Genomic DNA, 12,830 nt, shown 5'->3' with positions numbered 1-12,830 from the left:
AACGCAGGGCAGCTCGCGCGGGACGGAAGGTAGTATGCCCAGACGCTGTAGATACGTGGAAGGCAAGCCCAGGGATCACTTTCCTCGTTGCCATTTATCACACCTCGGCTATTACGATACATAAGCAGCCAGTGTGGCTAATGGTGATTACAGGGACCGCTAGAGGCGCGCCCGGGTTCATGTCTCTCTGGATGCGTGATTCCATCGACGTGCCGGTCAGTGATACTGGTCAGTGTGATATATGAATACGCAAAACCCACCCAGTGTTGCAACTCTTTCTGTTCTATTAGCCCTGAGAGCGAACACAAGTGTCGCTGCGGTCGCAGCGCCCTGGTTGGGTGAGGTGTACCGTGACGTCAGGGGGAGTACTCCGCTCCGCGACCTCGCATCGGCTCGCTTCCCAGCACCGGTTTCCCGGTTTGGTGTTGTATCCCGGAAGCTCTTCGGGGAGCTGGACTTCGTGTACCCGGTGTACAAGATGTTGAGTTAGGCCGATATTGACGTGCTTCCGTACATTTTATAAGCCTGCTTGCCCCTTTTACCTTTAAAATTGGGTTACAAATCCCGAAAGCTTTCGGCGGAGGCAATTCCGCCGATGAACTTCCCCGTCCGTCCACACGACACAAGGCAATCTTGCGAAGGGTCGGTGAAGTGGTGGCGCAAGTGTTTCAGACGCTGGAATTCTGTTCCTTGCCTGTTCATGATTTAGGACGATATTACATCTCGCTTTCAAGGCATTTGAAGTGGCATTTATATCACGGGCCTTTGGGTGGTCGGCAAATTAGCTCGCGACCCCGACTCTGCGCTTCCACTCTGCATGCGCTGGTTCGCAGATGTTTTAAAGGCCCTGCGTCTGATGATCTTTGAAGTGCTCGTGGAATAGGGCTGTTTTACATAAATGTAGCTTCTTCGTGAATTAATTATATAGTTTATACACGTATGCAGCCATATTTCTTAAAGATGCAACATTACTGAAAATTAGTTTGTATGGTAGCAGCAAAAACGGCCGAAGTGCCCCCAGTTGCCTGTATGATATGTATTGAATTGCCCAAAATATGCACAGCAATGGTGCCGTAATTTGGAATGTTTATACTTTTTCATGACATTCTTTATTCCAGCCTTGGATATTAAAAAAAAATACACCGTTTAATCTGAATTGTCATTTCCAATTAAAAGAGACACCGCTGCAGGTCCCCAAAAGCTTCCTCAGCCTCCAAACTCCCTACAGCTGGACTCTCTGACAACAGAGGAAAACAGGAGTAAAAGCAAGCATTCGAACGTCTGTCCAGCGGTAGATGCAGCACTAGTAGCAGAAAATGTGAAACCTGTGAAGGGCGACAGTCTGCGTGAGAAAGCTTCTGGTATTTTAGCTTCAGGGCAGTTCGATTTAAGTAAAGTCTCAATTTTAGGGCTTAAGGGACTAATAACGAGCTAGACATCTTCGCTTACGTTTGTTATACATTTCTTGAGGGTTGATATAAACAAGTCCACAAATACCACCCGTGTAGTGCCTTGAAATACTATCCAAATCCAGCGAAGGTTAAATGTGAGCAATGTATATAATAAATGTTCCTTGTTTTTTTACTTTGCTCCTGCACTTGGGCTGTTTTACTTGTGATTCTCTCCCCATGGCCCAGACTGTATTTAGCATGTTGCTCGAGGAGTATGCAGCTTTTCTGCTTCGGCGATCTTGTTTAACAGCAGAGATACAAAAAAATAGTACACATAACCTGCCAATTCATTCAGACCATCAACAGAATTTATTGTGCGAGATGTAAATCTATAATGATGCTCCTGCAATTGTGGCCATATTTCTTTATATTCATATACCAGCTCCGATTCATGCGTTGCCTGCCCTGTCAAGCATGCATAAAATGTTGGTTGAAGTTTCACCTCTAGTTACAGGCCATACCCCAATAAAGGCACATATAAAAATTTACACTTCCTACGAAAAACATGCCAAAAAAAATGAAATAAAAACGAGCGCGCCGACAGCTAGCGTTGTCGCAGCCTCCACAGGCCGAGCGGGGCGAGTCGGGGAAAAATTCTCTCCTCGCCGTGACGTCACCCCGGTTCGCCGTAAGGGGGCGCCACGCAAACTTCTCGGGGCTAATACATGCACACACACCGGGAATCTGGATGGAACGGACAAGGTCATTGGTCTTGCACTAATCTTCTCGCACATTTTTCCCGAGCCTAGTCTGCTCCATCTAGTTTTAAGAACAGTTGTCTGCTAAAGCCTTTTAGAAATTATCTGCACTGCCTCGATGGTAACATGTCATCCTCCTTGTGCAACATAACAAAACAAATGCCACGGTAAAATTGTTGGTTTATTTGTCTTACTTTTTTGCGTGAGGCATTAATACGTAGCCCTCAGAGAATAAACAAAGTTATCGGTGGGAATCCCTGGAACTACTACAACAAAGCACAATCTTAACTTTTTCGTACACGATATTCACCAAAGCCTTCCAAGAGCAAACAACAAAAATCTCGGTGTGTATACTTGCGACCACTGAAATGAAGCACAGTGAACCATTCGAGTAAAATGAATAAAAAAGTATACTGATGCACTCTGATATGCACCAAATTATCAATTGAAAGTCCTTCCAGTGTTCCTCCGCAAGACTGATGGGCTTGGAAACCAACGTACGCATAGACGTCAGAAATGAGACAGATGTTCTAGCAGGAATGTTGCATCACCACTTAGTTCTTCTGAAATGCAAACACGACGTAAATGCCTGGAAATAAAAAAAGTATGGGCTGTCAGTTATTCTTTTTGACAAACAAACAAATCACGGACATTTGTTAACACTTCAGGCAAGGGATTGGTAAAAATTGCTACATACTTAGTGCCTCCCATTCTGCCTTTGAAAGGGTTCCCTGCAAGAAAGACAAAGAAGACATTTAGGCACGAATAATTACCTCCTTTGCTCCAATGTCACGTGAGAATGTTCGCATGTGGAAAAAGGTAAAGCCCCTCTATACTGGAAGTAGCGCCTCACCCCTTTTTCCTCGAGAACTTCTCACTCTTTTCCTCTCTCCGCTAATCTTCCTCTTTCATTTCGACGCTATACTCTGTTCATCCTTAAGCCGAGACTGCAGCCCATGCCACAAGCACGAGAGCTTGAGGTCGCTGCTTTAGAGAGTTGTTCCACAAAGCGAGCACTCGCACTAGAAATGCACGTCTCAAAGCTAGGAGCACGAGTTAGATCGTGCTCGTAGCTTTGCCCGCAGGCTCAGCTTAAGGGTGAACGGCGTATAGCACCTCCTAGCAGTGGCGTGACTAGGGTCAGCAGCACTTGGGGTACTTTGGATGAACTTATTTGGCAGTGAATTCCGATCTTCAATGGTCTGCACGAAGTATGAGAATTTGAATGCGAATACACCTTTATTATTGCTATATGGCCTGATCAGTTTAGTGCGATTAGTTCCACCTGAGTCATGAGCTTCGTTCGATTTATCTGCACTGGCGTAGAAAAGTGTAGGGCAGTGTACTTTTGGTATGTGTATTGAGACACAACCGGAAGTACGCCGCCCTACACTTTTCTGCACCGGTGCAGGAGGGGCAGGGAAATCGAACGCAGCTATTGTATATAGAAAATTTGTAGTGAACATAAATAAATTTATAAATAAAATGAACAATACAGTAAATCTGTTCTTCACTGTTGTAATGATAATATGATACCCGAGGCAAAAAAGTTTCATGTCCTACGTATGGTGCTAGATATGGCTTAAATTGGGCCTTGGCAGGTGTGGAGACGTGACTGCACCGAGCTCCAAATGGATTTTGGGTAGCCACTGCATCCCTTCAGTTGAAGCAAGCCGAGGGTGCAAGGGCTGTCTTCACCAAACTCCAAGAGTGCACGAGTTTTGTCGACAAACCAACGAGGAACTCGCAGCCGAGATATTCTTGGCTCCCACTGTGCTAGCAAACATAAAGCCCTCAGGCAAGCTCCCCCTTGCATACGGCAACTTGTGTGCCATATAAAAGACCTACCACTAAACCTTGAATTGGAGACTTACACTTGAGCCAATGTCAAGTAAACCAGAACCCATAACATGTACCGAGCGAGGCAGAGCATTTCCATGGCGAGCCTTTTCATTACAGGTTTTTTCGGCCGAGTCTCAATAATGCTTCCTTATTTGGACATGCTTCGACACAAAGCATATGGACATACTGTTCGTCCACACACTAAATCACCCGCTGCATAAATCTCTACAAAATATGTTTTGTATTTAGAGACCATGTCTTGGGGTTCTTACTTTATATGTCATTACAGTATTAGTGCTCAAATGCTCTAATATAGCATTTGAGCACTAATAAAAAATATTCCGACTTTGGTTCATTGCTAAATCTAATACACATTTCATTATGCTTATCTAAAAAATTATAATTTTTTTTTGGTTTTTGGTCTGGTGTTTGGTACGACACGCTGGTTCTATTACACAAGCTACTTTCTAACAGCCATTTTTCAGCGTTGGAATCAAAACAAACCAGTTTTGGGGAAATAATAGACCGGTAACTAAACTTATTACACAGAGATAGACCGGTAACTAAACTTATTCACAGACACCCACAAAAAAAACGAAACAAAATTAATTTTACGATAATAATTCCTGGAGAAAGGGAACATTGACAGAGGACAAACACAAATTTTACGGCTTCCGTAACCAAAGTGTTTTGTTTCCCCTCGGTTCAAGTCCATGGTAGTCAGCCTAACAGCTGTGATGAGCAAAATAGTTTGCCAGAGACCGAAACCACAGAGCTCACCACTTGAAGTCTCCGGTTTGATGACGGGTCCTGTTCCTTGAGCTTCTCAATCTCCCTGCAAGCGTGTTCATAATCTTCGGGATCCCTGCCCATAGGCGACTGGCCTCCTTGCGGTGGGTAGCCCTGTTTGCGACGGGCCAGTACAAAATTAAAACAATGCCACACATACCCTCCGGAGAGCTATTTTAAATTTCCAGAGGCAGACCTCGAGTGCTTGCATCTTGCGAAGAAGTATCTTTCCTTCTGCATCCTCCTTGTACAAATTGAAGAAGTCTTCAAACCTCTGCTTGTAGACGAGCAGCAGGCCAAACTCCTTGGCCAACCTGTCAACAGAATGTCCCGGTACCCCAATGGTCAGGCGCTGAAAACCCGGGTCAGCTCCACTGCAGACTGGACGAGCCACTGTTTTGCGGGCAACACAGGAAACAAATACGTGCAATCCCACCGGGCAAACACTGACACCTTCCCCCCCCCCCCCCCCCCCCCCCCCCCAAAAAAAAAAATAAAGAATTTTTTGGGGAGGTGCCAGTGTCCCTTTAATCTTCATATTCATGGAACCCAAAGCAGGAATCGGTTTTCGTCTAATTGACTCGAGTTTTACAACAAAAAAATGAAAACTCGCGTCCGTTTTTTTTTCTTGACTCGACCGGACTCGGCCACAAACATGGGGAATCACGTGGCCGTGACGTAAAGTATGCCTTTCTACCGGAAACTGAACTTCTCCCAGCAGAGCGAGGGAGCCGTGTCAGTCAAGCGTCACATTGCGTCATGACATTTTTGCGTCGACGTTTCGACACAAGGACGTCGAAACGACGTACCTTCTCAGGTTTTCATGAACGCCGATTGCTTCATACGACTCGTTAGTTTGCGACGCTTGAGTGATCAATGCCATGGCTATGGATGCATTGCAGCTGAGTGAAGTGCACCTTAAAATGTTTCGATATAGTGAAAGTATGGGCCTTGTTCCATACGCCGGGATGTGGCACAACGAGAACTCGCCCGCGAAGGCGATCAATCAGTACAGAATAATAGGGTCACATTTCGGCTGCAAACACAAAATGCTAGAAACCAAGTAATATAAATTCCTAATAATTTGTTCCTTTGTAGCATCTGCAAATGCTGAACTGCGATGGCCACAGCCACCGTGCTTTAAAACGACGGGTACATTACAGAGAATACTTATCTTTGCGTTTTGTGCCTGGACCCCATCGTTTTGCACGTAGAGAAACCTTTTGTGCTCTCGTTGTTGCTGCGGCTTATGCAACTAGACATTGAACTGTGACTTCCGTCGAGGGTACTCAGACGATTTCATTGCTTGCGAGCACAGTTTAAGTGACACACTAATCGTATCCAATACGGAAGCTAAATTCCACTAACGTGCTCGGAAAAAAGTAGGAAAAAAGACGCACAGCAGATGTTGCAGTTACTTTGCTAGGTTGCGCAAGCTATCGCCCATTACAGAAAGTATTGCCACACTCGTTCATTATTCTACCCATTCATGCACTCAGGTTCATTGTGAGTGCTTGGGGGGGGGTATAAGATATAGTCCGCTTTTATTTGCCAAACTTTCATGCCAAAAATTAGAACTTAGCCTTCCCAATCTCCCGTGCTAGTTTTCTTTTGATCCCTTAAACGATATGCCTCGTCTTAAAGCGCTACTATGCCCCTGACATCCCAATACCAACTAACCGAGCATTCTGCATTAATAAGTAAAATTCTGTCTAAAATCGTTTCATGGTTTTTTTAAGTCAACTTGCTGGTTAAGTACACTCAAGACAGAAACTGCACAGCCTGCCCGATGCTCTCGCTTTCCCGCCAAAGAATGAGATGGAACTAACTCTTGCAGGACGTCGAAGTTGACGAGGAACTCTGGACAGTCGACGACGCCCTCAAGATGGAAGTTGTACTTGGCTCCAAACAACGGGAGTGTGTCCTTCGACCCCAGGAACTCGACAGAAAACACATCGTTGCCAAACTTCAGGCCGGGGGCCTCACGCACCCTGCGTCTGCAAGTCAGCATGCAATCCACAAGGAGATCACTGTCAATTTACAGTACTGCAGCAACGAAAAGAGAGACACCACATCTGAAACTCTTGAGTATTTCTCAATACTTGCAAGATGCCAACAGGACACAGAGAGAAGTAATAACGCTGCATGCATCCTAGCCAAACAGGTCCTGAACTCACTTTCCCCATACGAAAGAATACCTCCAAAATTATGGTTCCCCTTTTCTCTTCAACACTACTAACACCACTTCACTAAACCAGGGGCTACGCAAGGTGTCGGCTACATCCGTGACGACTCTTTTCCCCTTAACCAGGAACGTCCCCAAACTTTGTCCACACTAGTGTATGTGCCATTCTGCATGCCCAATTGCTCCCAAAATATTCTGGTCTATACCACTGCTCTCAATGATCTTTTTTGGACCTTCCTGCACGGGCCATTCATTGTTCTGCAGTATGAAATAAATAAATAGATGCGGAGTCAATCAACGAGGCTGGTAGAGACACCATTATGACATCAAAAAGTTATTTTTTATTTTTTTATAGCACTCATAGTTTAGTGTGGTTAGATTGCACTGCCACTGCTAGCCTCGGGGCTTGGGGGCAGAGGTAGACTCGGACTAGCCTCTGTGTTCGAAGATAGACCAATTTTATGTGTGCTCTCGGAAAAGTATGCGATTCAGAAGCACAGGCCACGCAGTTGTGATACGGCTAATGCACACAAAGAATCAATCCTCAGAAGTTGCTCTAAATACAATTGGATCCAATTTGCTACAACTGCTATATAAATCAGACAGAAAGAGTTCAGAGCCAAGCAGCGAGATATGTAACAAATATAACAAATAACTATAACTTCTGCGATAGCACCTCCAAAATACAGCTCTTACTTTCTTGGAAACCTTTGGAATTAAGGAAAAATGCCTTGGTTCCAAGGGTTTCTGTATAATCTAAGTGATAACATTGGTATATATAAATCTAAACAGATCCTTCCACTTTCATTACATTTCTCATAGAGTTCATACTGTTGAGTTCATGTTGAGAGTTTTTACTGTTTTTCAATTTTGCTCATTGATGTTCAACTGTTTTGAGCCTGCGACTCCTCTCCCTGTGATGGCAATCTGCATCTCTCCATTTCCACTGACCAAGCCTGGGAATGTAGAGCTTCAAAGCGGTACATACACCAGGTCGTTGGCGTCGGGAGTGGTGCCAATAAAATAGCCGCCGGGCTCGAGGCACTCTGCAGCGTTCTGCAGCATGCACCGGGCCTGGTCCAGGCTCTCGAAGCTGTAGTGGAAGGTGAACTGGCAGCTCACCAGATCCAGGCCAAGGTTCTTGCGGCGGTAACGGTCCTTGAGCCGTACCTGCACCATCCCAACACGGTTTTTGCGACACCGCCACCACATTTTTTGCCCCCACTGAATCTAAAAACTCGTAGGACTCCTGGGAACGTCCCCTTTTGTGGCTCGTGGGTCATGGACACCCCGATTACAGCTACACGGATCCTGGAGAGGTAAACGATGCACGTCAATAAGCAGAAAATGCCAGAGCAAAGCAACTCGAGAGGCCCATCATTGTTCGGTGCTGCAACATAGATTCATGAACTCTGTCAGCGAGTCTTCACGAAAAAGCACTGGACCGCATTTCACTCAACTAGGCTATGAGGCACACTCCAAAGAAGCCACAGGGTCATGTAGCCATGTTAGAATGCCCAGAAACCTGGGGAATAATGGGCATTTATATTTAACTACAGTTGTAAAAATGTCCACTATTTTAAAAAGAGTTGTAGGAAAAAGTTTCAAACTCATAAAGACTAAAGGCTGGTTCACACAGCCCAGTTTTCTTGCGTTACGTCAGGTAACAAAAGCTTGCACCACAAGCCACCGGGACATCATACTAAAGGGCAACTTAGGTCAATATTTTTTCATTTGGGATTACGATTGTTTTCGGCTAAAGCAGTGTCCCTGAATTACAAGGTATTTTTTTTTTTTTTTCTCGACATTGTGTGTAGTTTTATAAATATCACGGCTCAAAGTTTGGTTTCAGGCGTCTACGGCAAAACCAAAACTATCTGCCAGAGGGATGGCAACACTGAATATTAGCCGCGCGGCCGCGATGTGACGTCGTAAGGGTGCTGCGGTACAACCAATCAACCGCAGCTCCACTGCGATATGACGTCAGGAAGGTGCTGCGCCAGCGTTCCTAATTAAAAGCTAACCCACTTGTTGCCTGCTAAAGAGCAGCAGGTCGCATCTTTAAAATCGGGTTCAGTGGCGAATGCGGCTTCACTATTTCGGCTGTGATCATATTTCGTGCCACTAAAGCGATACAAGTAATTTATTTTGGTTTTGTTTTCCACCAAAGTTGCCCTTTAAGCGTGGCTGCCAGCTCAAGAAGGTATTCAGGCACGCAACATTCGACACACAAATGTTTCGACGAGTTGTATGTAATGTAACAAAACATACGAAAATGGTGCTTTGTGAAGCAGCCTTAAGATGGAATACTTTTTAGTACAAAAAAAAGAGGGAAGAAGCTTCTTTGTATGAACTTGGAGGCAAAAGAAAAGCCACATAGGGCACAAAAGCAACATTTGAAGAGCTCAATATAGGGCACTGCAGTTCACTGAAGCCAACAGGATCTAGCTACACTGCTCAGGGGAGTGCTTAAGCTCGCTCGTGCTGCACGAACATGGACTACATAGCAAAAACATTGAAACAAACTATTTCGAAAATGATACATTATTTAGACAGAATAAATCTGCTTTCAGTCTATCTGAGGCCGACGAGTCAGGCTCAATCTGCCACGCGTAACACACAATATACAGAATGTTTCACTCTAACTTCCTTATGTAGAAGTTGCGTGCCCTCTGAGGTAAACGGACCAAACCTTGGTGCAGTCTGCCTCAATGAACTCGGCATCAAACATGCCGCCGGGCTCCCTTTGCCGCCGTTGCCTATCCGAGAGTTCTCGGTAGCGCTGCTCCGCATGTTCCAGCGATGTGCCCGCAATATCTGCAAGAAAAATCCAGGCTCTTGGAGGCAAGCTTGCAACACCTGGTGTCACTTCCAACTACACTGGCGGGACTGATCCAGTCAAGAGTGCAATGTAGTTTTTCTAACAGTAATAAGTGTTCAAAATAGTACTGGAATGCTCTTTGACACATGCCCACTGATCTAAATTGCATAGGAAAACAAAAAGTTAAAATGTTTTGTGGTAAATTGGTGGCACAAGTGTAATATGTCAGCACAACATGGGGTTTGAGAGCTTCACTGACCTGCACAGACCAGGTAGGAGATGTTGCCCTTCTTCCACTTGAGGAGGTCCCCTCCTTTCCCGGCACCGAGGTCGAGGACGTTGAAAGGAGCATCATCGACTTTGTCGCTTCTTCGCTTGTTGATGTACTCCCCTGGAGCATGGAGAAGCCAATGCAAATTACCAGCGACTGAGTTGGCCTGGCCGTGCCCTTAGGAGCCTCCGATGCTAGTCAAACACTGCTACTTACGAATCAGCATGCTTTTGATCCAGTTATTGAAGTTTCTCATGTGCAGTATCCTGCTGCGATCTCTCTCCTGCAAGCCCCCGTTTTCGAGGCTGTTGTAGTGCTTCTGCACGACAGGCGCCAGGCCGCCCTGAAATAGGAGGGCTCGTTATACATTGCTTGCAAGTGGCGTCATTCGCGGCCATACCACTAGTTCATGTGTAGCGTGCGTTCGGTTCCCCGTGTTAGTTTTACAACGTAGAATAGACCTATTGCTAAAGCATCAAGGAGAATGCAGGGATTGGTGTTCCACGCGCCACACGCGCACGCCTTCCCCGTATAAAAGATGCGAAGTAAATAACCAAAATAAATCGTTGACGAACGCGCGTGCAAGATGCAATTTTTTTTAAGCATTTGCTTTAGAAAAGTTACTACTGCTGAGGCCAGCACGTGCGGCGCGTGGAACATCAATCCCTGCATTCTCCTTGATAGTCGGGTAATTTAGCAATAGGTTATTGTGGCTGGAAGAAACGAGGAAGTAGAAATAACCGTCAGTACCCAACTATGGCGACACTTACAAGCTATGTAAAGGAAAGCATCAACGCGGACATAGAAGCTGTTTTGCATCACGGCAATGTTTCCGTTGGTCCCTCTGCATTCGACCAGCTCGTCTCCACAAACGGTCTGTGCTGGCGTACCGAGCGAATTTCCTATGGTGCCTCTGAAGGCCCAACTCCGCCGTTTTCGCTCACCTCCTCTCGGACATCTGTGCTTCCAACTTGGTCTAACGACATTGCGAGCTAGTCGAGCCGCCTTGTACTGCTTGTAGGTACAAGAATCTGTGTACGGAGGCTTGCAAGGCTTTCTGCTTCTGTGAAGAGATTCAATACTAGAAAAGTTAGCCGCGGCTTCATATGACGGCTTTCTCAGATCTACCACATAACAAGGCGAGTAGCGAGGAGCCAAGAAAGCAGGTAAACCCGGTAAGGGATAAAGTGGATAAAGGATAATTAGTGTTCGACGGGTGAGCACTGCAAGCACTGCAAGCTCGTTGGTGTGTTTATGGGGTCATGCTGGTCATGCTATATATAAAAATAAATTAAAAAAAAAAAAAAAAAAACGAGGCAACGAGGAAAGGAGGCAACCTCCGCACAAAAAGTGAGTTGCCCGGCGCAAACACAGATGGCGCCACTCTCAAGGTGTATATATATGTAGGCTGTTTAGGCTCTGCAAGCAGAGCCTAAACAGCAAGGAGGTTAGAAGTACTAGGAGTGGGCACGTTGCAATATTGGTGAAGCCTAGTCATAAAAAGTTTAAACGATTTTGTGCCCAGCGTGACCGCAGATCTGTCTAGCGATTGGTGCGCGTGACATGTCACGTGCGAGATGGATGGTTGATTGTAGGAGGATTTCTTGCAGGCTTGCGCGCGCTCCGTACGGTAGGTTTTATCAGATCGAAGGCTAGGCTGTGGTGTATTCTAGTACACGATAGCTAAACGAAGGCTAGCTACGGTCACGTGATGTAGTGAGAGTGAGGAGAAAAATGCGAAAGAGGCGAGGAGTCAAGGAAGCATGGCTTGTGGAGCCTACGCGGCTGACGTCATGCCCTTTCCTACCCTCTATACCCTCTATACAGTTACTCTAGGTGTATCATAGAGATCATACATACTAACTAGGCACTGATCAGTGCTAACTAGGTGTATAGAAGCGCTCACGTGGTGGGAGGTGCTCATTACTAAAAACTAAAGAAAACAGTATTGAATCAAACTTCATTTACCTCTAGTTTTAACTGCAGATTATCTTACTAAAAATAAATTAAATATACATAAAAATATAATATATTTTTTTTCAGTACGCGTCAACATCACACTCTATAAATGTGTTTTGTTGTATTTTTGCGCTTCTGAAACGAAACCGCTGCCTATGCGCATGCGCGCCTGCGCTCTGCGTGCTCCAAAACCAGTGGACTCATTCAAGGCCACTTCCTGTAATTGGGCGTTCACAGCGCCCCGAGAACAGCACGAGGAACTTTTTTTAACGAGAAAAGAGTCAAAGTACAGGCTAGCTGGTGGAAGTCAACCATTTCGTCGTTTACCCTGAGACTGGGGGGGGGGGGGGGGGGGGGGGGTTTGAAGAGCAGAAGTAACAGAAACAGACAGATCTCAAACTCAGCTACACGTTTATTTCAACAACTTCCTCTTATATAGTTCGTTCTCGTCGTCAACAACCAATCACATACGACTTGTACTTTGCACCGTGACTTTACAGGTTCCACTCTATCACAAAAGAAGCGGAAACTTGGAAACGTTGGGAGTGTCCGCTTCTTTTGTGATAGAGTGGAACCTGTAAAGTCACGGTGCAAAGGACAAGTCGTATGTGATTGGTTGTTGACGACGAGAACGAACTATATAAGAGGAAGTTGTTGAAATAAACGTGTAGCTGAGTTTGAGACCTGTCTGTTTCTGTTACTTCTGCTCTTCAAAAAAACCCCCAGTCTCAGGGTAAACGACGAAATGGTTGAACTTTTTTTGTTGTTTATTAATTTATTTAGACAGTCTCACTTGGTCTCACTACACAAATTG

At 45.4% G+C, this 12,830-nt stretch overlaps 1 protein-coding gene across 3 annotated transcripts; it reads right to left on the bottom strand.

The window, feature by feature from the left end:
* Positions 1-2,312: 2,312 nt before the first annotated feature.
* Positions 2,313-11,528, bottom strand: LOC8041400 (mRNA cap guanine-N7 methyltransferase). Of its 3 annotated transcripts, none has more exons than XM_002414640.5 (10): positions 11,002-11,528; positions 10,274-10,400; positions 10,046-10,177; positions 9,658-9,782; positions 7,954-8,135; positions 6,610-6,777; positions 4,977-5,094; positions 4,772-4,894; positions 2,847-2,880; positions 2,313-2,738 (listed from the first exon to the last, which is right to left on the bottom strand). In XM_002414640.5, exons 1-10 carry the CDS (start codon positions 11,041-11,043, stop codon positions 2,704-2,706), a joined length of 1,086 nt encoding a protein of 361 aa, XP_002414685.1. In that variant the 5' UTR covers positions 11,044-11,528; the 3' UTR covers positions 2,313-2,703. The 3 variants fall into 3 exon arrangements, with proteins under 3 accessions (XP_002414685.1, XP_029851302.1, XP_029851300.1); XM_029995442.4 differs by lacking the exon at positions 11,002-11,528 and adding an exon at positions 10,948-10,989; XM_029995440.4 differs by lacking the exon at positions 11,002-11,528 and adding an exon at positions 10,458-10,582.
* Between the last annotated feature and the right edge of the window lie 1,302 nt (positions 11,529-12,830).

Source organism: Ixodes scapularis, unplaced genomic scaffold, assembly GCF_016920785.2.
Source record: "Ixodes scapularis isolate PalLabHiFi unplaced genomic scaffold, ASM1692078v2 PGA_scaffold9__187_contigs__length_104089568, whole genome shotgun sequence".
Lineage (NCBI taxonomy): Eukaryota > Metazoa > Arthropoda > Arachnida > Ixodida > Ixodidae > Ixodes > Ixodes scapularis.
Note: the sequence above shows the minus strand (reverse complement) of the source record. Positions and strands in the feature narration are given on the sequence as shown.

Excerpts from the sequence above, each read along its gene's own strand:
- LOC8041400 (XM_002414640.5), bottom strand. The coding sequence starts at position 11,043 with ATGTCGTTAGACCAAGTTGGAAGCACAGATGTCCGAGAGGAG. Across the intron at positions 10,401-11,001 it reads GCACAGATGTCCGAGAGGAG|GGCGGCCTGGCGCCTGTCGT; the intron begins GTGAGCGAAAAC and ends CTCCTATTTCAG. Across the intron at positions 5,095-6,609 it reads AACTTCGACGTCCTGCAAGA|GTTGGCCAAGGAGTTTGGCC; the intron begins GTTAGTTCCATC and ends TTCTGTTGACAG.